Source organism: Notothenia rossii (genome assembly GCF_949606895.1).
Source record: "Notothenia rossii genome assembly, chromosome: 6".
Lineage (NCBI taxonomy): Eukaryota > Metazoa > Chordata > Actinopteri > Perciformes > Nototheniidae > Notothenia > Notothenia rossii.
Window position 1 is genome coordinate 51,742,269 of NC_136909.1, and position 27,677 is coordinate 51,769,945.

General features: G+C 41.4%; 2 protein-coding genes and 1 long non-coding RNA gene across 5 annotated transcripts in view; all 3 read left to right on the forward strand.

Moving 5' to 3' along the window:
* The window catches only part of galm (galactose mutarotase), a 72,084-nt gene that overhangs the window by 43,234 nt on the left and 1,173 nt on the right, over positions 1 to 27,677 (forward strand). For all 3 annotated transcript variants that reach the window (XM_079690972.1, XM_079690974.1, XM_079690973.1), the window contains exon 6: positions 4,005 to 4,086. In XM_079690972.1, the coding sequence (XP_079547098.1) occupies positions 4,005 to 4,086 (82 nt within the window). The remainder of the gene's footprint in view (positions 1 to 4,004; positions 4,087 to 27,677) is intronic.
* Positions 4,114 to 8,969, forward strand: LOC307045358. The gene is made up of 2 exons (XR_013809887.1): positions 4,114 to 6,674; positions 7,391 to 8,969. It is a non-coding gene; the product is annotated as an uncharacterized lncRNA (long non-coding RNA).
* On the forward strand, positions 15,780 to 27,673 carry LOC307042858 (uncharacterized protein; the record flags this gene model as incomplete). The annotated part of the gene is made up of 3 exons (XM_079687023.1): positions 15,780 to 15,810; positions 21,851 to 23,365; positions 23,416 to 27,673. The coding sequence occupies 3 exons, from the start codon at positions 15,780 to 15,782 to the stop codon at positions 23,445 to 23,447; spliced, it is 1,578 nt and encodes a 525-aa protein (XP_079543149.1). The 3' UTR covers positions 23,448 to 27,673.

The window sequence follows — 27,677 nt, forward strand, 5'->3', positions numbered from 1 at the left end:
ATCTGAGTACTTCTACTTTTACTCAAGTACAAGACCTGAGTACTTCTACTTTTACTCTAGTACAAGATCTGTGTGCTTCTACTTTTACTCAAGTACAAGACCTGAGAGCTTCTACTTTTACTCAAGTACAAGATCTGAGTATTTCTACTTTTACTCAAGTACAATATATATATACTTATACCACCTCTGTTTATAGCCTACAGGGCTCTCAAGTTTTGAACAGAGTTCAGAGTGAGATTTCGGCAGCGTTGTTTGGTACTCCAACTTCTGGCTCCCCTCAAAGTTCCCATGAAGCCCTCTGTATCGCGAATGTCAACGGGGGGAGGGGGGTGCTAGTGGAGTGCAAACAAGCCTAGTTTGTTTACAAAATTGCGGCGCAACTTGGTGGGCGGTACCCTGGAAAGAAATCTCTGCGTGAGAAATACAAGGTGTGGCGTGTGAGCGTGTGAATGGAGTGAAATTCGTGTGTCTCACGCCAAATGCGTGAGACTTGAGAGCTCTGAGCCTATGAAAAAAACTATTAGAAATAGAAGGCTAAAGCTAACGTTAGCAGATAGTGACAATGTATGCTAGCTAGCTAGCTCAACGATTCCTTAAATAATATTGCCACAGAAAAACTTTTCAGTTCACATCACGCTCTGCCGCTCCGACAGGGAGCTCTGCTCTGAACACCTGAATGGCCCGTTCTAACAGCTGTTCACCAGCGGTCCAGTCTGTGCCACAGTGACTCCGGAGGCACAGTTAATATTAACGAACGCACCCGTAGGTAATGTATAGCTGCTGAAGCTAGACCATCATCTCGGAGCAGCAGAGCCTTATTATACATCCATGAGCAGAGCCGACAGGCAGGAAGACTCGAGCACACAGCTCGTACTTCATTATGATATATAAAAAAAGAACACCATGCGTGTCATGATGGCACATAACAGCTCACGGCCGCAGATTACTCCGGGTCCCAGACCCCCCCATACCCCAAAAATATTTTTATTGCAGATCTACATGAATCACACAAACGACTTATTTTGGATTCAAAGCGGCGAATTTCGCCGAAAGGTGACAAGTTTGCATCACTGAACATAGACAGAGCACAACTGAAACATAACATCTGAGATGTAACAACATAATACACTTTTTGGGGATGCTTGGGATGTGAGGAGTGAGGGACACGGCTTAGAACGGTCGTGTCGCCTGGCGGGACAGTGCACCAGTCTGCCTTGATCTATGAATTCATGTCCGTGACATTCACTGCTGCCCACAGCTGTTTTATAGAAGGAAATTCCTTCACTTCATGAAAGTGTTTTAACCACACACACCTCTACACACACATGACGGGTGTTATTTTCCCCATAAGGAACAAATCGCTGCAAATTATCCCGCTTATTACAAGGCCACATTCTCAACAAAGTAACGACATGACTCACAATATTAATTTAAATGCTTTTATGGATTTAGAAAATGTTTTTATTGATTTAAAAAATAGTTGTATGTATTGATTTAAAAAATAGTTGTATGTATTGATTTAAATTGACATGCATCCGCTAAGAAAAATAATCCGTTGTTACCGTTTTTTAAACAGTCTGAATGAGACGGCAGCTCTCAGCTGTGTATTTACACAACTAATGTCCCCTCAACCACAGCTCTCTCCCCCCCTCCCCCCTTGATCTTTCTTCTCCAGCAGCTAAATTAACGGTAGGTTACTCTGAGTGACAAGCTTACAGTTAGACACAACACTGTCATTGCAAGTGACCCTCAATTAGTTGACTTTTATGTTCAACTGCTAAATTCGTTACTGATAAAAAAAGGGCTTCTACTGTACCTAATTACCTTAACACTAGAACCGCCAGAGGTTTTTGTATAGGCCTACCTAAACCCGTCAAATCCCGCTATTAGAATGCAATTTTTAACAACATAGGGTGCTACATAACACACTTTCAAGTCACGGACTGGGAGACTTTAATATTTTATTGAAAAAAGTTACATTGCACACACACAACACACATCACACAAATTGACCCGATTGGCGGTTCTAGTGTTAAATAAACTCACTAATTAATTAAACCAGTTCAATTCGCATTATTCTTATTCTTATCATTCTTTATGAGCGCAGAAATAGTCTTAAAATCAGATCTGTTTTTTAAAGGAAATCTGACGGCAGGCAGTTAGCTCTGATCACCTATGATAAATGCGCCGCACCTAATCGCTGGCCATTCAGCCACAGACACTGTTCGAAATGGGGGGGAGCTAGGGGAGCTTGGCTCCCCCGAAGAGGGAGGGAGCTCCCCTGAAGGCTGACTTTGAGATAAATAGGGGGAGCCCAAAACAATCGTGCATATTTGTGTCACACAGATTAGAAATGTTGAGTTTCTGTAAATAACAGTTCTTGAAATAAATAATAGTTATTGTTCATTACAGTTTCTGAATATTTGTTTTATATTTGTGAATATGTCTGAGTGTTTCCATCTGTACGTGGCGGCGCTGCATTCTTACTTACGTTGCTATGGTTATGGCGGTGATGCCGGCGCGGTATTTGAAATGTTCATATTGATATTTTTTACACTCTGGCTTTGTAATAAGAAATATGGCAAAACGAAAACAGCCAAGCGTCACAGCTTTTGGATTCACAAGCAAAGAAGCGAAGGAGTCTAAAAATGACAACGTGAACGGAAAACAACTTTTAGTTGGCCGGCTGTAAGCGGCGTTAGGGTCGAGCTTGACAGCTCCACACCGAGGGAGAGGCCTGCCGATTCGGAGCCTGAAGAGGCTTCAACAACGGCCACATCCGCCGGCATAGTGACACCGTCTGTATTAGGAGAAGAGTGTTTTTATAGCAATTGATCGCATCCGCGCTGCTGCGCCAGTCAACAGAGCGTGCGTGTGACATATTTAGTAGCAGGATGTGCTCTGAAAAATAGGGCTCCCCAAAAGCAAATGGGTCATTCGAAAACTGACAGAGCTCCCTCTATACAAATCAAACTGTAGACGGTGTGAAAGCACCAATAGTTTTAAATAATGGTCGGAATGTGACCTGTGAACCTTCTGAATTACCGTGGGACAGCACATTCTAAACTAAAATGTTCAATCACTAAAGTAATATCTTATCTTATCTTAATAATTTCTTCATATTAATAATAATAATAAATCATACAGTATGTGTCCGAAAGGGAGCAGGAGGAAGCAAACACAAAAATATACAAAAAATATACTGCATATTAAAGCAAACGATTGTAAAGGTTAAAGTATGACCATAACAAATAAAGAAGTGTAATGTAAACATTTACATTATAATTATGATTATTTAATATATAAAGACTATATATTATTGAATTACAAGATTAGATATACTTTAGTTGATCTAAAATATTGATGTGTTCAAATGCTCTTCAAAACACAACGGAAAGTCCATGAAACTTGTCTTTCTGTATTTGTGAATGAAGCGCCATCTCCCGGTTAAAACCTGAAATTGAAAATCTGGCAACGCCCTCTTGGAAAATAGTGGGAGGGCTTAACATTCCTCTATACTGGTCTTTGGCAGGTCGTAGGCAGGAAGCTGTAAGCCGGAGTCTGAAATGAAGTGCTACATCTGTAACGTAAATCTAAGTTAACATGTGCATCTGAGACTTTGTTTTCTGACATGTTAAACACTGAATATTGATTTCAATATTCCCTAACCCCCCGCGCTGTTTCCCACCGGTACTTGGGATGTGTTGCTGAGTAAAGCCGTTTCCTAACTAACTAACTACAACTAACGCTGTTGATTGTTGACGACACACAGTAACCATGTGACTCACACACTAATCCTGTGTGTGTGTGTGTGTGTGTGTGTGTGTGTGGTGTGTGTGTGTGTGTGTGTGTGTGTGTGTGTGTGTGTGTGTGTGTGTGTGTGTGTGTGTGTGTGTGTGTGTGTGTGTGTGTGTGTGTGTGTGTGTGTGTGTGTGTGTGTGTGTGTGTGTGTGTGTGTGTGTGTGTGTGTGTGTGTGTGTGTGTGTGTGTGTGTGTGTGTGCAGGCTGCAGCAGATATCTACAACCATCAGGTGTCCATCAGTGCTCAGTCTTACCTTCCTGTGGATGACTCATCGATTCCAACTGGTAAAGGATTTATGCGATGACTAAGTGATTTATTTAGATGAAGTGTGATTTATGTAATAACTTCACAGCAGTTGAATGCACCATGTATAAGTACGTATAATACATTATCTACAATGCTCTTAACTAACACAATAAGTTCATGTTTTGAACAAAAATAGCAAAAGGATTCCCCCTAAACAAAAAGAAAAGTCAACTATGCCCATATATTTTATTATTAAATAAAATGAAATAGACTTTGTGAGTTTTTATTATTTAAGTAAAGATTAGTGGCATTTTTGCTCAACCCAGTTTCGTTATTTATGTGTATCTGTCATTGGGCTCTTTAACTTCTGCGAACTACAGCTCGGTGCAACTAGCCAATAAAAAGGGCAGATGGCGCTAAAAAATCTGTAACATCTTGCATCCGAGCTTTATAGACGAAGATGTACAATACAAATACAATCAGTCTGTGTTAACATGCAGATGAAGACACAATGTCTGAAAGAAGTGTCCTCTATGGCTGGACTATGGGCAGTGTGTCTCAGTGTGTTTATTAGTCTCTAATGTAAACTCTTTCATCATGTGTCTATAGTGGTTCCATCAATGCTAGTTTTTGAAGTATCCCGCACATGGATACTTGAAGTCCCACAGAGGATTGTTCACGTCTTTTGTTTTTGAAGAGCAGCAGCCAATGTGTGAACATTAAACTTTAGCTACCAATGGGGTCCCTTCATCACTCCCTGAGGCGTTGCATGGGGCTGGCCATGCTCTGCTGTGTTACCCCTTTTCCACCGAGGCACTTCCAAGGTCAGTTTGGAGATGTTGCCTGGTGGCAAACCAGGTTATGTGTGTCCACTGCAGCAGTGCCCGCTGTGGCTCTAAAGTTGGTTCAACTCGGGCACCAACTATTTGCCGGCCGTCATGTAAGAGTCAGTGAGGGCTGATAATTTATTCCGGGAAATTACTCAGACCTATTAATTGACCTAACAGAAGTTATTGAGTCTATGTAAGTTTACTGCTTAGCTCAGATCCACCAACGTCAGCAAGATCTCACCTCTATTAACTCCCCGAAGAACCAGGTTCAATTAACTGCTGTTTCAATTCAGACGACCCTCTTAATCTGTTTAAGCGATCCCGAAGGATTTTGATATCAGTAAAGGAGGTGTGGAAGTGTGAGTGTGGCATTGTGCAATCTTACCTTTGAAGCAGGAAAGGAAAGCGCAGATGTCTTTTAAGTTGTCCCAGTCCAAAAGGTGGGATCAGTTTATTTGAAGAAAAATAGGTCCAAACTAATACAGGGTTTTTACCTTCTCTCTTTACAACATTATAATCATACTAAACCATAGACTGTATATATAAATGGACGTAGTGTCCGTGACGTCACCCATAGGATTCTGCAGAGTTGCCGAGAAGCCCTTAGTAGGCGGAGTCGGCCACTAACGCTTGACAGCGACGTCAGAGTCTAATCCCGCCTGCTCCAAATAAGGGCAAAGAGGCGGAGCCGAGGCGGGACCTGCTGCATCCGAACTGGAAGTCAACAGAGCTAGCTCAGGCTAAGAAGCTAAGCTAACATGAAATACATGCATACCAAGTTACTACTAACAGTGTAGTTCCCCTATATAAACGTTACATTCATAATCAAATGAGACAATCTGCAAGAGAATTAGCTATATTTTGTTATTCTTAATGCTTGTCATTCACACGTTAAGAAAATAAGTACCGATACATAGCAGAACAATTGTGGCGATGTTCAGCCTAATAAGCCTTGTTCAACATAATTTATTTAGCTAATACTACAGCAGGCGAACCAATTCTGCATTTCGCTGCATTCCTTGATCTCCAGTTATAACGACGGACTCCATCGCCCGGACCTAACGGAGCCGCAGTGGGCTAGCTCCGGGACGCCGGCTGGAGCTAGCCCCCTGCGGCTCCATTAGCTCCGGCGGCCACCACTGGGATAATAGAGAACCGCAGTGACGCGAAGTAAGTTAGCATTTTTAGCACTTCCGGTTCCTTCCTCAATAAGCAATGCATTTTTTCCATAGGGTTTTGAGAAATAGCTCAAAATAAGGTCTGTGGTTGACACAAATTTAAGAGATAAATCAGGTTTTGTTCTACGACATTAAATACATCAGCAGTGACCCCACTGGGGATTTTTGAAGAGTTTACGTGTCTGAAAAACGATGGTTGTTACCGAGTGGGTGAATAGGACTACAGAAATTGTCGAGGCCGTTGTACGTCATTATGTCGAACACGTAAACACTCCCGCTAAGTTTGTTTTCCCCTGTGTTCTGCTTGAAAGCAAGTACCTGCCTATCTTTAGTATCTGTATATCTATATCTGACCATGAAAATCTGTTTTTTTGAAATTGTTGTTTTTAACACCGTAGTTTTACAAATTATAGAATCATTAATTACCAGTGTTTTCCAATTTTACTCGGCAGTTCGTTTCGTTAGCTAACGTTAGCTAAAGCTAGCGCTACTAGTTAGCTACGCAATGGTTTGTTGCTTTGCTCCGGGTTGCAGCCACAGGTCTTCGCATGAAACGTGCTTGTTCTATCGTTTCCCGGCCAATGTTTTCCAAAGGAGAGTCTGGATTCGTGCCATGAGGTAAGCTGACGTTACATTTTTGTCCATGTCACGGTGAAATGTAAATGATGGGTAGTGACTGTATCGCCGTTTTAGAGATGGCGCTGCTGAAAAGACCGCAACATAAGTAAAGATAATGAATACATCCTATTAAAACCTGTGTGGCTTATATGATAAGTCTAATTAGTACAAGCAGCATAACTTTTCACCATGTAACTAAAGATTGTAGTCAGGGAAATCAGTTTGACATATTGAACTAATAACAAATCACCTCTGGCTGGCAGAGAACTCTCTGTTCCATAGCTTCTCTTGGACGTAAAATCACATGTACATTTTACATTTATATTCAATTTATATATTCCATCCCTCACATACTTTTGTATATATAATAACTTATATTTTGTTTTTCTTGTTATGCTGCTGCAACACAAACATTTCCCAAATTGGGATCAATACAGTAATATCTTATCTTAATTCATTAAGAAATATAACTATTATAATTAGTGTAGCAGCTGACACCTATTTTCAATATGGATTAATCTACCATTTATTTCTTTAGTTCAATTTTCATCTATAAAAATGTCAAAATATTGAAAATGTTCACGAGACTTATCAAAGTGGAAGGTTATATCTTTAGATGTTTTTGTTTTAGCCTGTGTACTGTATGTCTTAATGCTCTTACAGTATATGTGACGGTGTGACTTCCATGAAACTAATATTTTATATCTTCCCAACAGACGAGCTGACAGGAAACCTAACAATCTAACAACCACAACATTGCAAAGGCGAGTAAATGTTCACAATTTTTTTATTTCTTCTTCCTTGTAGTGAGGTGAAGCTGACCTTGCACTTGGTGCCAGTAAGGATGTTCCTCACGCAGGCTGAATGTTTCTCCTTCCTTACTAACACAGAAGCCCTTGATTTGCAATGCTTCACTAATTGTCATTTCCCTGGTTCCGGAGGGACACTTTACCTCCAGCACAGTGGAAGACCCTACCAGACCATCTGGAGATGCCCCCAACAATCCTGATAGGGAGAGCCACAAATCTGACTCATGGACCTGCATCTGGGTTGCAGTGGTGAATGCCCTGACGCCCTCACATTCATTCATAGTCCCAAACTGTACAGACAAAACACCATCAAGGGCCTGTTGTTGCCCTAGCACCCTGGCAATAAAGGAAGCAGTCACACGCTTTGACCTCAGGACAGCTCCAAAGTTGCTGTCAGTCAACCTTCCTTTCCTGAACAAATGCCAGTTTGGGTTGGTTCGCTGACCAGTGGTAGCCACCTGAATTGCCCTCTGTTCCTCTTCAGACAATTCCATGCTTGCCAAAATTGCCTCAGGTCCCTGATGCCCAACAGATTTGATAATTTCAGGAACAGTAAGTGTTTCCAAGCTGTAGTGTTCCTCTTCTGGCTCGGGAGAGAGAAGCCAAGAAATTCCTGAAAACCTGCCCCCGAGTCTGTCCCTCAGCCAGTCACGATCTTCAGAGGTGGGCTCTCTTGTCAGCGGGTTAAATTAGTTATTGGTTTCAACAGTCACATTAAAACAGTTACTAAATCAGCTTACTATCACCTAAAGAACATATCTAGGATTAAAAGACTAATGTCACAGCAGGATTTGGAAAAACGTGTCAATGCTTTTATCTTCAGTAGACTGGACTACTGCAATGGTGTCTTCACAGGTCTCAATAAAAACTCTATTAGAAAGCTTCAGCTGATTCAGAACACCGCTGCTCGAGTCCTTACCAACACTAAGAAAGTGGATCACATCACTCCAGTTCTGAAGTCTTTACACTGGCTTCCTGTGTGTCAAATAATAGATTTCAAAATACTGCTGCTGTTTATAAAGCACTGAATGTTTTAGGACCAAAATGCATTTCTGACCTCCTGCTACATTATGAACCATCCAGATCTCTCAGGTCTTCAGGGACTGGTCAGCTTTCTGCCCCCAGAGTCAGAACTAAACATGGTAAAGCAGCGTTTAGTTATTATGCTCCAAGTATCTGGAACAAACTCCCAGAAACCTGCAGGTCCGCTGCAACTCTTACTACTTTTAAATCCAGGCTGAAGACTTTTCTTTTTGACGCTGCTTTTAATTGAACTATTGATATCTTAGAATGCACTGTAACTTTTATCCATGTATTTTTTCTTTTAATGTTTATTTTATTAGCTTTTCTTTTTAATGACTGATTTTAAATGCCATTTTCTTAATGTCTTTCATTTTTTGTAAAGCACTTTGAATTGCCTTGTGTTGAAAAGTGCTATATAAATAAACTTGCCTTGCCTAATAAAGATTTCATGTGACACATACAATTGATTTGTTGATGGGAATTCATGTGAATAAATTAACTCTAGGTTAACGGTACTCTTACTATCACTACTCACCGACACTATAAACCTTGTCCCTCATGCTAGCCCTGACAACACCGGTAAGCACACCTTCATCTAGGCTGCACTGTTTTACGTGTCCTGATTTGTAGTGGTTCTCTCCTCTATCTACACTATTCTTGTCATCTTTGTAAAACGATATCAGACTGGTAATTGACACAGCCATGACTTCTAGTTAAATTCAGTGTGGCTAAAATGAAAAGCTTTGTTAAAATATGCAAGCACGCGAAAGTCAAATTCAGCTTTATTGTCAACAATTCTACATGTGTTATACATCCAGAAATATTGTTTCCCACAGTGTGACATGTATACATAAAACAAAAAGGGCCTAGATAAACGTGGTATACATTAAACAAAACAAAAAGGGCCTAGATAACCGGGGTATACAGTTTAAAATGTTAATATATTTAAAGTGTTCAAAGTGCAGTTTCAGTGCAAGTCAGTTGAAACGATCTTAAGTTGGCGTGACGTTGAAGTCGTGCGACCCTGCTGCTGTACTGGCTTGTAGTTCGTTTATAGCATAACGTTAGCATTTCACTTTTGGCGACGAGATTTATGATTCAAAAATTATAAAAGTAGGGTTGACATGTGGAGATTATCCGGCTGAACAAAATGTGATCCCTCTCTTAAATGTGTGTCAACCACAGACCTTATTTCGAGCTATTTTCCAAAAATCCTATTTGCATTGGTTTTTCACGAAGGAACCGGAAGAAGTTTACTTCCGGGTTTTACGATGCGTCACTGCGGTTCTCTATTAACATTTGCTCCCGTTTAGCATTATGGGCGTCATAGCCATAGACTATAAAAGTCTTACCAAAGGCTGAATCATAAACTAAAATGTATATGTATGGATAAAGGGTTACGTCCTTAGCTGGCTAATAAGTAACAAGCTAATCTACCAAGCACACAAACACCTGTGAACAGGATTAACATGTATAATATTATCATTTTAGACTTTTTGGAAGTTCTGTTTGTACATTCAAGCGCACAGCACAACATTTTAATTGTCTGGTATTTGTAACAATATTCCCTAAAAGTCACAATCACCACGAACACGGCTAAAGCTAAAGGGTCAAGTACAGTACTATGACTAACTAACGTTGTAGCCTCTATGGTTGTAGCCTAGCTGAGTGGACAAGTTGCTGTTAGCTGACAGTGAGGCATGTACATGACCATCAAAGTGACCACGCCCTAATTTATTCAAATACTTTAAGACCTAACACAGGGGTCTGCAACCTTTTTGACCAAAAGAGCCATTTTGCTCCTTTTTCCAAAACATTTTTTTGTCTGGAGCCGCAAAACATATTTCATAGCTTGATAGCTAATAAAGTTGTATTTATTGTTATATCAGACACAAACTACTTTTTTTTTGCATGTATTAGGCTATTTATTACATTATATAAAAATGTTAACCTCTAATAAGAAACAAAGAACTCCTATAAGGAGAATTACAAATAATACACAGGCCTGCTTTAAAATAAATTAAACACAGCACTTGGGGAGTCCTCTGCACATTTGAAGGAAAAACAAATATTATTAAAATGGGCCCACTTTGAAATAAATAAAACATATAGCTGCACCCTAAAAAGAGTTAAAGGTAGGGTAGGTAAGAAAGGAGAAACCAGCTCGAGTGCGCTAGAATTTGAAAATACACAACCGGAAAAAATATGCCTCTTCCTTCAGACTTTCTTACACAGTCCCTCCTCCAACACACACGAACGCGCATCATCAATGAGGCCACGAGATACATTTGTGCACAGATGGAAGGCTGACAGGCAGGTAGGCCATCCAATCATTTTAGCCAAGCCGGCTAAAATGCCGTGCTTTTTACAGCGCTACGGCTTCCAGAGATGAATTTTTGTATGTATTTATTGTCAAAGCATTTCATATATTCATTGCTATCGGGACGTTAAGAGCATTCCATGGAATATAACAAAAAGTGTTTTCTGAAATAAATTACATACCCCATTGAATTATGACTGAAGATTGTCAGCTGTCTTCCTCTCCCTTGTTGTTCCTCGATACATAAAGGCTGCAGCACCGTTGACAACTTCTCTCTGCAGATCAAACATACCGGTAAACCAGCATCGTTTGCTGTGAAAGCATATAACTCTGTCCACACAGAATTTAATTCCTGTGTTCCTCTGGTACTTTTCTTTGATTTATCCATAGTTCGCTCATCGAGCCGGGGGTCAGGTTATTCTCCCGCAGGAAAAGGTGCTCGCGCGGGACCGTAGCAGGATGTGACGCATATTTTAGTTGACCTAATTAAAACCGTTTTGTTTTTTATTTATGTGTCACAGTATCACCTCAAAATAGAAGATACGAAACATTTTCAACCATGCAACAAAATATAAATAGTCCTACAAATACTTTTATTTTATTTCCTTCTTATTTTTGTCTAAGCTCAAGGGAGCCAGAGCAGAGGGCTTAAAGGGCCGCATGAGGCCCGTGGGCCGTGGGTTGCCGACCCCTGACCTAACATAAATAAAAGGGTCGTGTTAGAAAACAATTCACTCACAGATTCATAATCATGAAGGTGGAATCTAACTATATCGATAATAATATTTATTGCATCCATGGGTAGAAACATGTTTTTTTCTGCTGTAAAGTTGGGTTTTTTAACATGGGGTTCTTTGGAAATTGCTCTTTTCTATAGTCAGTCCCTAGCGGCCCATGTATGAACTGCAGTGTGTTGCACTTCCGTATTGGCGTCCCGGCTGTTCCCCAGAGTTTGCCGCTTGTACTAAACCTATCATGCTGTGATCATGTTCTAATATGAAACTTTTTACATTTATTACCATAATTTTTCCTTTTAATTTTGTTTCAACTGCCCAATTCAGTTGTGATTTTTAAATCTCCCGATAGAATTTAGAGGCATTTCCTCATAAAAGACCGGTGATAATAAAAAGCACATTCTAACTTTCATTTTCACCCAATGAATTCACATCAATTTCAGACCTTTTTTCCGACACAGATGGCGGGAATAACATTCAAAAACCCATTCCTATCCGCATGAATTCGGAGGAAGATTCCTCACAGGTGGCGGGGCTAATATTCATACACGTTTTTCCGACACAGATCAAATCAAATCAAATCAAAGTTTATTTATAAAGCATATTTATAAAGCACATTTAAAAGCGATTTTTGGTCGGGCCAAAGTGCTGTAGATGTAATAAATACTACAATCACATAAAAACACATTACTACAATCACAATAAAAGACAATAAATTACAACAGATATATAGAAAACACAGGGAAAAGTCAGGAGTCGTGCTCCGCTCTAAATAAAAGGCCAGGGAGAAGAAGTGTGTTTTAAGAGTAGATTTAAAAACCCCTAGGGTCTGGGCCGACCTCACATGGAGCGGCAGAGTGTTCCAGAGCCTAGGGCCAGCTGCTGCGAAGTGCCCTGGGGTTTTTTGCCTGGTCTTGGGCACTACCAGCAGCAGCTGGTCAGCAGACCTTAAAGCTCTGGCTGGGGTGTAGCGCTGGAGGAGTTCAGCTATATAGGCCGGAGCCAGCCCATTTAGTGCTTTAAAAACAAATAAAAGGAGTTTCAAATCAATTCTGAACCGAATTGGAAGCCAGTGCAGTGAGGCCAGAATTGGGGTGATGTGGTCACGCTTTTTGTGGCCAGTGAGTAGACGTGCAGCTGCGTTCTACACTAGCTGCAGGCGTTTAATTGACGCCTGGTCCATACTAGTCAGGGCTCGACAGTAACGGTTGCCAGGTTGCCATTGGCAACCATTCAGAAAAAATGTCAACAACTTCTTGGCCTTTGGTTGGCATCAGTGGCAACCAGTTTTTAACATAAAGAAATAAGGACAGCAAACAGCAAAATCTGCACCCCAAAATAGATAAATTTTAATTATTTGTTGTATTAAGAGTAATATTTAATTATTGTTGTGACCAGTCGGAACCTGATACTTAAGTTGCACGTGCTTTGGTGTGATTACGGAGCCATAAAGCGATGCACGTATATGCGCGTGTTTATTTTACAAAAAAAGGCGAAGCAAATTAAGTTGTTTGACTGTGGGGTAAAAAGTTTGGCCAACCTGTCAACATCTCAAATGAATGTTCAAAGTGATTCAACTGATAAAGTGCAAGGTGAACCCGAACGAAAAGCAAAGAGGAATGTTGTCAATTCACTTCCGGTAAAAGTTCCTTCAAAATAAGAGTCTCGATCTTATTACTACCAAAATAAAAGTGTAAAACGAAACTTTAATATTTAAATATTGGCATAAAATGATAATCACTTCTATAAAAAGGTAACACATTTTAAATATAGTTAGACATATTAAAAGGTAATTTACAGCATTAATAATTAATATCTAATTCTCAGCTGTGAATGGTTTTCATTTATTTAACATTAGAAATGTATTAGTCTGGCCAATCCAAGAGTTCAATGCTGAAGGGCCAATGGATCTATGGTGGGGGTCAGCACAAAGGTCAAGGAAACCCACATTTGAAAGGGAGACAACGGATGACCAAGAAACTAGTGACTTGCTCAATTCATTTGTGAGGGATCTGTGAAGAACATGACAACAGCTACACTACTGGTATTTTGTATGGGTGGACAAGTTTACTACCACTTAAGTTTCAAATAATTGTGTTAATTACTTATTGTAAAGCATTTGAACATTCTTTTGTGTCACATGTTCATTATTAAGTTGATGTATAATTGTATAGTATCTTAAAATACAAGGTGACTAAAAATGGCAACCTTATTTTCAGTTTTGGCAACCAAAAGGTGATGCCTGGTTGCCAGCCTGGCAACCACTTTTAAAAGTTAGCGTTGAGCCCTCCTAGTGTTAATTTCGTCAGCAATTTTTTTATTTAGTTTTAGTCTTAGTCCTGTGTTAAACTTCCTTTTTAGTTTTAGTCATATTTAGTCACCTTCATACTGTTTTTATTTAGTCAAGTTTTAGTCGACTAAAAGTCTGAGCATTTTAGTCTTATTTTAGTCAAAGAAAACTAATTATTTTAGTCTACTTTTTGTCAATGAAAACTGTTTAGTCTTTTTTAGTCATCAGATTATATAGAACATTTCAGTCAAACTAGTCTAGCCAAAACCAATAATTTGTCATTTTAGTCAAACTTATTTCACAATAAGATTATATATTGTCCTTATTTGATGAAAAACACAGGTTGAGTGATTAAGAATGCAGCTTTGCACTCTTAATAATTCTGGTCAGGTTTATGATGTCTTTACCAGCTGTGTTATGGCCACATTGCTTCCCTTCTGATAAAACAATATATTCGCTTTTTTTCTCCGCCTCATTGTATCGAAAATGGGCCCAAATATCACATTGTTTCTTTCTCCCAAGCAGTGGTCGCGTTAGACTTTTTCGTTGTCAGTCATTTTGACGGACAGGATCGTAACATTTCTGTCATAATCCATTATTATCCGTAGAGTGCACAATTTATCAATCACTCCCGCTGATGGGGGGGTATTCGGTTAACGTGAGTGCGACCACTGCTCCCAAGCCCTGTTGTTGCCATTTTATTTTCTGTTGAATAAGGTTAGTTAGACCTGAGTCTTCCTGACAGTTCACAGTGTGCCGCTGGCCCGGTGTAATTCAAATGTACCGCCGTGCGCAGCACAGACAGACAGCTACTGCCCAGCCTCAGTACCGGAAATGGAACTGCTGGGAGAAAAACTGACTATCAGAGGTGTAACGTTATCTTTGATAATATTTAGTCTCCTAATTTTTCGTCACCGAAAGTAAAGAGAGATTTTGGCATAGTTTTTATTTAGTTAACTACATTTTCGTCTCGTCACTTTTCGTCAACGATATTGCATGATGATTTCGTTACAGTTATTGTTTACTGCCGTCGGTGCCGTCTCGTCATCGTCTTGTTTTCGTCATGGAAAAAAAGGTTGCTACACGAACATATTTCTTCATAGTTTTAGTCAACGAAATTAACACTAGTCCATACCCATGTACAGAGCGTTGCAGTAGTCCAACCTTGAGGTAACAAAGGCGTTAATAACCCTTTCCAGGTCTTTAAAAGATAAAAACGACTTGGTCTTGGCCAATAGTCATATTTTAAAAAAGTAGGTTTTGACTACGCTGTTGACCTGCTTATCGAATTTAAAAGCTTTATTGAAGGTCACTCCAAGGTTCGTGACAGAGGGGAGGATATTATTTTTGAGGGAGCCCAGAATATCAACCTGGGAGGCTGGAGGTTGGGGCCCAAAAAAGATAACCTCAGTCTTGCTCTCATTGAGGTTGAGGACATTTTGGCTCAGCCAGGATTTGATCTCTGCTAAGCAGTCCATCAATAGCTGCAATGAGTTGACATTTGAATTGAGTTGCAGATAGATCTGTACATCATCGGCGTAAGGGGATGTTGTGTTTTGTGAGAATTAAACCTAGGGGCAGTATGTACAGTAGAAAAAGGATGGGGCCCAGAATCGAGCCTTGGGGAACCCCACAGGTAATAGGGGCTTTGGCAGAGGAGAAGGCACCTAGCTGCACTTAGAAGCTATGGTCTGTCAGGTAGGACCTGAACCATGCAAGGGCAGAGCCTGTGATGCCAGCGGACTGTAGGATGGCGGGAATAACATTCAAAAACCCATTCCTATTCGCATGAATTCGGTGGAAGATTCCTCACAGGTGGCGGGCCTAATATTCACAAACACATACCTATCCGACAGGTGGCTGGAATAACATTCAAAAACCCATACCTATTAGGGGTGTTGAAAATAATCGTTTCTAGGATGCATCGCGATGCGGACGTTGACGATTCTGCATCGATGCAGTGAGAACATAATCGATTATAGCGTAGTAACGTTGCTTCCTGATTTTACGGCCGCGGCTTTACAATAACTTTTTTTATTCTGTCACTTTAAAGGCCATGTAATGCATCTAACACAGGTGTTTTTTAACATGTAGTTTAGATATCACCAGAATAAAAATAAATAAAAATGTTTAAAGTTTCGTCATAATTAAATGACATATACGTTAAAAACCGATGTTGGTTCCGAAGTTTGCCGAGTACGCCCCCGATCACTCCCGAACGAGCGGTGACGTCACACGTGGCAAACATTGCCATTTGATCAAATCAGTCCAAATGGCAAGCAACGCGATAACTTCAGACAGTGACAGCGACAGCGATCATTCAAGCTCAGATTCGGTGGGTTATCTGGATTCAGTCACAGAAGTAGAGAGTGAACCAGCTAGCCTTTCACTTCAAGGCATCTTGCCTTATAAGTACGAGCCTCCTGCCCAGCAATCGAACAACGAGGCAGAAACTTTTGAAAGAGAAGCGGATTCCGCAGCCGGCGAGACTCGAGTCGGCAATACTGAATGGTAAATTCTGTTTTATTTAATTTGACCTGCACTAAATGTCGATCTTAATTTGTCATCTGTTCCTCACACGTCCGGCAGATATTGTTTTGTTTTTTAATGTTATGTACAATATTCAGGTGTACATGTCAATGCTGTGAAAGCATGCCCACTGCAGATGAATGTGTATGCTGCAGAGAGATCTGGCAGGTGATGGAACAAATAGACAGTTTGCAACCTACTGACCAGATAGCAGAGTCCTGCATCGGGTCGGGTATCCGCGGGTACCCGACGGGTGACCCGCAAAAAAGGTGATTTGTGGGTGGTATTTTTTCAAACGCTTTTTTCCGGGTTCGCTTCTGGGTAAAACAAAGATGATGCGGGTCCGGTTGCGGGTGTTGCATAATAAATATATTTAAACAATAATAATTTAGTTTAATGTTTAAATCCTCAGACCTCTCCTCCGCGGTACCGAGCATAATCATAACCTCTGCAGTGCATCTATCTGCTGCTGAGCGCACCACATTCTGAATGGCTGAGGTGAAGCTCTCTATAGCGGAGAATACAGCATTTTCAATAACTCTTCCTCAAGAGCGAAATCCAACGTCTGGGAGGCTTTTGGTGTCATCCTAGATGGAGAAAATAACCAACATCCCAGGCTTTTTGAGCCAAATATGCAACTGCGTGTGTTAATAATTGCACGTTGTCACTGCTTATATATATGCGGGTTCGGGTCGGGTTGCGGATCATGTGCCGGCGGGTCGGGTCGGGTTGCGGAACTAATTGGCAATATGTGCGGGTAGCGGGGCGGGTTCGGTACTGCACGTCACGAGTGCGGGGTGGGAGCGGGTCTTGAAAATCAGACCCGTGCAGGACTCTGCCAGATAGAAGACACCGACGAGAACCCAAGGTGCATTATTAGCCACCCAGGCTTTAGAGAAGGCTGTCTCAGTGTTTGGACACTGAAAATAGCGTATCTTCAATACAAACAACAACGCAGAGCAGTTGATGGCCCACTACACCAGTAAGTAAATATTGATTGACCCAACTGCCTATTGCAGCTTTGCTTTCATATAATACTTTTAGTCGCTACAGATATGGTACACTTTTAAAGATACCATTAAACTCTTTCAAGCAGTCAAAAACAGCTTGGCTTTTATTTTTTCTGTGTATGCAAGTTCAATGTATGCTTGGGAAAAGAAACAACTACACATGTGAGGAAATATATAAGAGGTCTATGATTCTGTCAAGCAGTCATGTATAACCTCATATTTATTTTGTACAAGTAAAATACAAATATCATGTTATAAGCCAATTTGTAACCATTGCTACATAATAGTACTACATAACATTTTATTTTTCTCCAAATATATTTATAATCTGTATACTTTTTTTTCATTAGGAAGTATCGATATACAGCTTATCGACAGTTTGTACGTTGGTGCTGGGGTGTACTCGGCCCAAAAATCAGAGTCCCGCTGCCTGCATGTGCTGTAACCGAGATACGGAAGACTTTCCCTGAACCGGGAGGCCGCTATAATGGATTTCAATGGCCAAATCTGTAATTTGACATAAGTCATGCAGCTGAACTGGTTAAAATGGTTTCGCATGATGTAAATAATTTACAAAGTACATCATTTACAATATTATTTTTCCAAAGAAACATGTAAATATAACAACATTTTCCAAATCGCAAATTTGTAAGATTGTATTAATTTACTGTTTGATAAATAAAAAAGGGTTCTTTTGTTAATTTTTCACTTGTAACATTTTATCTTTATTGCAGTGTACATTAGTCTATTTTGGTATATGTGCGAGCCCACAAATAATTAAAAGTGGTAAAAATAATAAAGATATTCAGACGTAATTCATTTTTGGCCTTACTTATTTCACTTCAACTTTTATATATTTCAGTCACTAGGCAAGTTCACTGTACTCTGGTGACATTTAGCTCAAGCTGGCATAACACCTGTAGTAACTTAATTCTGACCCGAGTTTTGTGCACAATCTTCCAGCACCCATGATCAATGTTTATAGCAATCAGGAAACATTCACAGCTCACAACTACACATCGCTTCCCCATCATGAATTGTTAGATAAAAAAAGTTTAGCGAGGTCCGGTTACACATATGTTGAGCGAAAATAGCGGAAGGATACAAAACAAACAATCCAGACGAGGCTGGTGTTTGCCACGTGTGACGTCACACAGCTGGGTTAATGGCTGGCAAGCTTTTCGCTACCGGAGCGGAATAACACGGGAAAGTGGCACACATTTCATGTTATTTGGGGGGTATTTATGGAAAGAATCATTGATGTTGATATGTCAAATGAAACAGTGGAAAGTGATGAAGCGATTTATTAACACAGAATAACATTTATTTTGGACATTACATGGACTTTAATATCAAATCGGTCGGTGACGCAGAGATCAGGGGACAGACGTGACAATGGCACATCGACACCAAACACGGAGCAGTCTGCTTTATCCACCAACACAAGAACAACAGTCCAGAACCAACAGCAGAAGGACCCGCTCTGAATCAGCCCGTGTCGCTGCGGCTCAGACACACAGGGATTTATGTTTTAAAGAAATACTCGCGTTACAATCATGTCAGGTTTTTGGTGGATTTATCAAGTCTTGGATTGCAGAGTATGAATGTCCTCTTGCTATTTTCAGACGATAGGCTACGTGTGTAAAGTTTGTGAAGGCAGGAGGAAAAAGCTTCCGCGATCACCGTCTCCTCTCAGTTCCTCCAAACCCCGCCCCCTCCCTGAAAATAATGAGTGACAGGCTGATAGTAACCGGATATAAACTTTATTATTCACTTAATCACTGATTGAGATATGATGAGACTAACTTAATCTCATATATTCATGGGATTTATGTAACAGTAAGACAGAGAATGTAAGTGTGCACCCACATGCACTATTTTTGTTTTTATATGCTGATGTGAATACTCCTGTCGTCTGCTGTGTTCAGACTCAAGTCATGTTAGTGATGCCACATTCAGGACATTAAGTGTCCTTTTTTCAATAGAAGACCTTTGCTAGAAGCTGCAGCTAGACCGCAGAAGTGTAAGTTTTTTGTTTTTGAGGATGGGACAATTTCACACACAGATACTGTATAGGGATGCTAGAGCTATGCAATTGATTTATTTTGGTTTATAAATTAATGTCAAGACATTTATGTTATGGATTTCTGAAGCACTTTCTAAATAATAAAAAGAGAGTTCATATGTATTTACTGCATTTATTCATTGATTAAAAAGAAGCCATATGCAGTAATATAGAAAATTGAGGATGCGTTGTATGAATCGTGATGCACCGGGATGCATCAGGATATCGAATCGAATCGGTGACAGGATAATGGTAATCGAATCGAATCGTGAGACCAGTGAAGATGCACAGCCCTAATTCCTATCCGCATGAATTCGGAGGAAGATTCCTCACAGGTGGCGGGCCTAATACTCACAAACACATCTCAATTAATTCCACTCATTTCACAAATAAATTCACTCAGCATTCAACCAAGAAATTTGAGAGATATTTACCAAGTCTGAGAGAACCTTACAGAGAGCAAAACCCAGCTCTGAGGGACAGAGCTTTTACCGGGAGAGAGTATACCAGGGGAAAGCCCCCCCCCCCCCCCCCCCCCCCCTCTCTCGCTCTCTCCCTCTCTGCCAGTGTCTTTATGCTCAACAACAGGATATAGAAACCTAAAGACACCTCCTCCATACTCATATTTGTGGAAACTGGGCATGGCCTCTGATGTACAGGACTGGACATGACCAGACATATTCTAGTGGCTATGGCATAAGACACACTTTCCCATGTTTGTGTAAAAAGGACATGACACCTGCAGGACTTGCAAAATATTATTCTCGGCTATGACATAATCACTTTTTTGAGGCCTCAATGTATTTCTCCTTAAGCCAGGAGCCCCACTCCCTGTGTACTGTTGTGAGAGGAGAGGGAAGAAATTGCCTTCTCCCTTATCAGTGACACCCATAAATCATTATAGGCCTTACACTCAACTTAACAAACCACTTTGTTTATACTGTAAATATAGAAAAACATAACTACACAAAAAATAACAAAGGGCACATTTTCATTGTGAGTTATACAAAAATATAATTGATTATACTTGATTATAATTAACTTTCGTTTTAAGTATTCAACATACTATGAAGATCTCAACAGTCACCAATAGCAAACTGTGTTGGAGCAACAGCTCAGTTAGTGACACAAAAAGCTGCAACTAAGCTGGCAGAGGAAACACTTTGACTGACTTTGCTTCCTCTCCATCTTTACTTTCTCCTCTAACAACCATCCCTTGTCTTATTCTCCTTAACTTGGTCCTTATACCCTGTATTAATGTTAAATCAACCATCACCCTGCTAGTACAGCAGTGTGGAATCACTAGTTATTTTGTGTTGGAGGGTGTTCCTTCATGCTCTGTCAGACAAACATTCTCATTACCCTGCAATTAGCTCTGGTTTCCCTTGGAGACAGAGGAGCTAATGACTGTTTATCTTTATCACAGAATCTGTGTTAGAATGGAAATCCACCTCCAGGGCTGAATAAGAATCGGATTTAAAAAATATGGAAGCAATTCTGTGCCATGCAGAGGTAAAGTAGTAAGCCTGCCTACTCTCTCTGTGCTCTCTGCAGATAAGCAGGAGGATAGTGTGAGGATGAGAGAGTTTTCTTTTTCCCACCCAAAAAGGGAGCTTCTCTTAAAGAGCCTGTGACAGCATCCCAACAACTGTTGTGCAATGAAATATTGGGCTACTAGTCATCTAGTCATCAGACGAAGACTGACAAAGACATTGGATTCCTGCGGGAGTAAGACTGACAAAGACATTGGAGTCCTGCGGGAGTCACGAGGGAGGCAAAGAGGAGGCAAATCCTACTTTGATTATCTCTAATATTTGTATTTGTTTTTTTAGCCCCTCATGCTATAATCATGTGTATTTCCTCCATTCCTGTTCATGTGTCTTCTCGCAATTATCACTGGCCCCGTGTATCTCCTAATCGATATAACCGGCCTGCTCTCCTCTATCCCACATGCTCCACTGAGATCCAACATCTCGTTTCAGGGGGCCTGTGGAACTGCCAGTCAGCTGTTCCTAAAGCTGACTTCATCTCTGGCTACGCTTCCCTGCAGTCTCTGGATTTCCTTGCTCTCACTGAGACCTGGATTACTCCATCCAACACATCCACCCCAGCAGCTCTCTCCACAGCATAGTCCTTCTCCCATACACCCAGACCCTCTGGGAGAGGAGGTGGCACTGGTCTCATGCTCTCTCCCAACTGGAGCTTTTCCCTCTTCGAGCTACCTAACTTCACTCCTTCCACCTTTGAATTCCATGCCGTCACAGTAACCCATCCTATACAATTAACCATTGTCGTTCTCTACAATCCACCAGGCGCCTTGGGGGACTTCTTGGAGGAATTAGATAATCTCCTCTCACACATCCCTGAAACTGGCCCTCCCGCTGTACTTCTCTGAGACTTCAACCTCCAGACAGGGAAGATATCTGAACTAACATCTCTGTTAACCACCTTTGCTTTCTCACTGTCTCCATCCCCACAAACTCATAACGCTGGCAATGTCCTTGATCTCATATTCTCAAGGAACTGCACTACTTCTAACCTCTCTGTAAACCCGCTCCACACATCCGATCACTTCTTCATTTCATTCTCTCTACCCCTTTCCAAACATAACAACCTAATCTCTTCTCATCCGGCACCTGTCCGCCGTAATCTTCGCTCCCTCTCCCCCTCTACCTTTGCCTCATCGGTGCTCTCAGCCCTCCCTTCCTCTGATTCGTTCCAACTCCTGCCTCCGAACTCTGCTGCAGAAACTCTCCTCTCTACTCTCTCATGCTCTCTGGACTCTCTCTGTCCTCTCACATCTCGGCAGGCTCGTCAGTCCCCTCCTGCTCCCTGGCTAAATGACGCACTGCGTGCTAATAGAACCATCCTTCGGGCAGCAGAGCGGAAATGGTGGAAATCCAAACACCATGACGACCTCCTAACCTATCAGGCTCTCCTCTCCTCTTTCTCTGCTTCCATCTCTCAGGCAAAAAGCACTTTCTTTCAAGATAAGATCCAATCTTCCTATTCCAATCCCAAAATTCTATTTTCTATCTTCTCCACCCTCTTGGACCCCCCCAAAGCCCCTTCCCCCTCCTCCCTTCTGTCAAGCGACTTTGTTAACTACTTTGAAAAAAAGGTTGATGATATTCGCTCTTCTTTTTCTGATTCACCTTTACTCACCGCTGGGTCACCAGACCCTCTCTTCACCCACACACTGACCTCCTTTTCCCCTCTCTCTCCAAGTGAGGTTCTTACCCTCATTACCTCTGCCCGTCCTACCACCTGTCCTCTGGACCCTATCCCCTCAAACCTCCTTCAGACTATCGCTCCTGATATTCTACCGTTTCTCACCCACTTCATCAACACTTCTCTAACCTCTGGTCACTTTCCAAACAGTCTCAAGGAGGCAAGAGTAAACCCTCTCCTAAAGAAACCCACTCTCAACCCGTCTTATGTTATAAAGTACAGGCCTGTGTCTCTCCTCCTGTTCCTGTCTAAAACACTTGAACGCGCTGTCTTTAAACAACTCTCCTGTTATCTCCATCAGAACAACCTTCTGGATCCGCACCAGTCTGGTTTCAAGGCAGGTCACTCAACAGAAACTGCTCTCCTTGCTGTCTCAGAGGAACTGCACTCGGCTAAAGCAGCATCCCTCTCCTCTGTCATCATCCTTCTGGACCTGTCTGCTGCATTCGACACGGTGAACCATCAGATCCTCCTTCGCACTCTCCAAAAACTTGGAGTTTCAGGCTCTGCACTTTCCCTCCTTACCTCATACCTCAAAGACTGCACCTACAGGGTATCTTGGAGAGGATCCGAGTCCGACCCTTGTCAATTAACTACAGGGGTCCCTCAGGGCTCTGTTCTTGGTCCCCTCCTCTTCTCCTTGTACACAAACTCGCTCAGATCTATCATTAGCCTGCATGGTTTTTCATACCACTGCTACGCTGACGACACCCAACTAATTCTGTCCCAGGTCGTCGCACGCATCTCTGCTTGCCTAGCTGACATCTCTCAGTGGATGTCTGCTCATCACCTCAAGCTCAACCTTGACAAGACTTAACTGCTTTTCCTTCCGGGAAAAGATTGTCCCACTCTTGACCTAACAATCAACATCGGCACCTCTGTTGTTTCCCCGACTCAGACTGCAAGTAATCTGGGTGTGATCCTAGATAACAAACTGTCCTTCACTGCAAACATTGCTGCTACAACCCGCTGCTGTAGATACACGCTTTACAACATCAGGAGGATACGTCCCCAGCTGACCCAGAAAACAGCGCAGGTTCTGGTCCAGGCTCTCGTCATCTCACGCCTAGACTACTGCAACTCCCTCCTGGCTGGTCTACCTGCATGTGCCATCCAACCTCTGCAGCTCATCCAGAATGCAGCGGCTCATCTGGTCTTCAACCTTCCAAAATTCTCCCACACCACGCCGCTCCTCCGCTCCCTTCACTGGCTTCCGGTAACTCCTAGAATCCACTTCAAGACACTGGTACTTGCGTACCATGCTGCGAATGGATCTGGCCCTTCCTACATCCAGGACATGGTTAAACCGTACACCCCAGCACGTACACTCCGCTCTGCATCGGCCAAACAGCTCGCTGCACCCGCACTACGAGGGGGACCCAAGTTCCAATCAGCAAAAACACGTGGGTTTGCTATCCTGGCTCCAAAATGGTGGAATGAGCTCCCCATTGAAATCAGGACAGTAGATAGCTTGCTCATCTTCCGGCGCAGACTGAAAACTCATCTCTTTCGACTCCAATTCGGGCGATAGAATTACTAACAAAGCACTTACAGTATATACTAATAAAGGACTGGCTTATCTAAAGCCAGTTGAGTAACGCTTGAAATGTTTGGCTCTATGAAACCTGATGTACTTATATGATTCTGTTTTCTTCAAGGTTGTATCTTCCTGGTCGAATATACTTATTGTAAGTCGCTTTGGATAAAAGCGTCAGCTAAATGCAATGTAATATAATGTAATGTAATCTCGAACCCTCAGTTTAAAAAATAAGGTGCGATACCGTTCCGATAAATATCAATATTTTCGAACATCGGGGGGAAATTCCTTCGACTCATTTTGAAGTTTTGGGGGAAGCCGGAAGTGACGTCAATGCGGGAACGCTTCACTGTGCGGCGAGAGATCCAAAAAAACGGACAAAATGTGTTGTCATGCGTAGAAATTGTGAATTACTGAGTTTAGGCACGTTAATAACGTTTTAATGAAGTTGACTACAGTATATTCATATTTGTCAGTGCTTTCATGTCAATTCGGCGAACATAAACATAAATGATCATGGTGAAGATGATGATTAAATTAGGATTAAAAATCGGTAGTGAGAGCTGCTGAATTTCCTCCCGTAAGATGTGAACTCAAGTGGATGAAACTACATTTATTAGTGCTTTCATGTCAATTTGGCGAACATATGATACATTAAATGATCGTGAGGATGATGATTTAAAAATCTTTTGTTTGAGCCGGTCTGCATTTCCTGATGAGAAAACAAACCGATGCTTTTTGTAGTAGTGGTACACCAACATGGATTAAACCTGTGTTTTTTTTTACCACAATGTTGGGGAAATTAATGGATAAAATGCACGGATTATTATTATTATTATATTATTCCCACTCCGATCGGGACACTAGGTCCACCGTTTCCCCGCAGCGAGGCTCCCCCCGTTGACAGTTTACGTGGTCTGGGCTGGGTGCAGTGGCGGACTGGCCATCGGGACGAATCCCGATGGGCCGTAATAGCACTAGCACATCCCCCACTCCCCCCGTTGAAAATTCACTAGCGGTACCGAAGTGGGCCGGTCGAGAGTCCCGGGATGATTTTTAGTCCCAATCCACCACTGGCTACATGACCGTATGATCGCCCATATTGACGCACCTAATTCCTAAACTTCTAACAGATACAGCATAAACCAATCCTTCAGCCTCATATGAGCTCTCAGACACGTTCAAAATTAAACTGTTTTCGCTGTCTGAGCTTGCTGCTGTGAGCGCCATCGTGCGTTTACATCAGGTTTACATGCAGATGCTGGGATCCTCAACGGTGCAGCTGGAGCGCTGTGCCCGCAATGACGTCACACATAATCTGGCGGGACTTGAAGAATCCCGAGAAGATCCAGAAAATGGTCAACATTGAAGGGCAGATTAATGGTTATCAAAGTACAAATATCCAATATCAGTTGAGTAACGGTTTTCAAGTGGACAATATTTACTCAAATTGATGGGTTTGGATGATGGGGGAAACTCGTGTCACAGGCTCTTTAAGCAGTATCAATCTGATAATGGCCTGGTGTCATTCAGTGTATTATTTTACAAATAAATGAGGTAAGCTGCCCACTGAAGGTCTGTGGCAGTGAAGTTAAGGAGGCTGTCAGTCAGAACCAGTACACAGTCTCACAGGGATGATAACATCCTGATGCTCCGCTGCAGCAGCAGCAGGAGGGTGTGTGTGGCTGGCTGTGTGTGTGTGAACCCTCGTCCCAGCAGGGGGCTGTGTGACAGCAGGGTTAACAATTAAATGGTATGTCAACTTTCTTGGGCGCAATACAGTCTACTGCATGGGTGTCCAAACTTTTTTTACCGAGGGCCACATACAGAAAAATACACAATGGCTGGGCCACTCACTAGAGGTTTATTACCTCATAAGTTCAGTTATAAGTTGAAAAAAATCATCCAATGTAGGTAAATTATTCTTGATAGAGGTACTTGAAAATGCTTTAAGAAAAAAACTGCAGACATCACAGCTCTCCATAGGGTTTAATTAATTTTGTTAGCAGCAGATTCCTTAAAACAGAAGCTTCAGATTGCTGATAATAAGAGGAAATATGAAGGGTATATTTCAAGGTTGTTGTGAAAATAGGTTATTGGGCTTTTTTCTTATCAACTTAGATTTGTTGGAACATGTTTTCAACTTTAATTGACTGAATTTATTTGAAAATAGGGCTTATTAACTAGACCCTCCAGAAAAACGCGGGCACAAATCCTTGATTATGCGGGCTAAATTCCTTGATTATGCGGGCTAAAATCCTTGATTATGCAATTAAACATGCTGGGTTTTTATGTGATTTTATGCGGTGAAATTGCGGGAAGTTGCGAAATATGCGGAAAGTTGTGAAATATGCTAAATATGCTGAGAAAAAGAATAAAATATTTTTTAAATATTGGGCTGTCGTATTTATTCTCTCTCACACACAACCTGCCACTAACTTTAAACCCCTTTACTATTCAATTAAACACATTCAATTGTTATTTATTGTAAAAGCAACAGGGCTATTTTAATCTCACACACACCCCCTCCCCCCACACACACACACACAGACACACACACACTTTTCCACCTCATTCTATTTTCATTTACTCCTTCGTTATCTGACTAGCTTCAATCTTGGAGGCTACTCACTTCGTTTCTTGTAGCCCTCGAAAGGGTTTTGGAGGTTGATGAACATGAGTTGTTTGGCTTTCTTGTCCGCAGCAGCAGAAACCATTTTCGAATGTTTGAATGAATCAAAGTGGGTCGTCACCGTCGATTTTCTCTTATGCTCCAACACACAGTTGCAAGGGGTGCAGAATAGTTTCCCCCCACTTTTTGCCCGGTCTTTAGTAGAAATGTTTGTCGGTAAATGAGATGGATTAGATTTTTTCATTTTGGTGTTTTCTCTATCGTGTGAGCTCCACACGTTCACTCTATACAGTGTTGTTTACATTCTGTGATGCGCGAGCTGATGACGTCACGTCAAAACGAGTTAACTTTTTTTTTTCTCAACTTTGTGTGGAAAAATGCGGGGATTATGCGGCCTTTTGATAAATATGCAGCTTTTTAAAAATCTGCGCCATTTTGCTGATTATGCGGTAAATTCTGCGATCGCAGAATCGCGTTTTTCTGGAGGGTCTAATTAACACATGAATACTTTGTAATATATTTGAATATATCTAAGAAGTACAATATAAGACAAGCAGAAGTTTTATTATACTTAAGTCATTATACTTTTTTAGTTTGCTGTTGGCCGATTAAAAATGGCCAGCGGGCCGTAGTTTGGATACCCCTGGTCTACTGTATGTTCCAGTTTGGACGTAACACAAGGCTCTTTAGCTAAGAAACATAACTGAATAACCAATGAGTTCTGTGATGTTGCTGAGATTGCTTTCTTTCAGAGAACAGAAGGGGCCTGTCGGCTTTTCTCCAGCGATACACACTCTAACCTATCTAATCTATATGTCCTCTA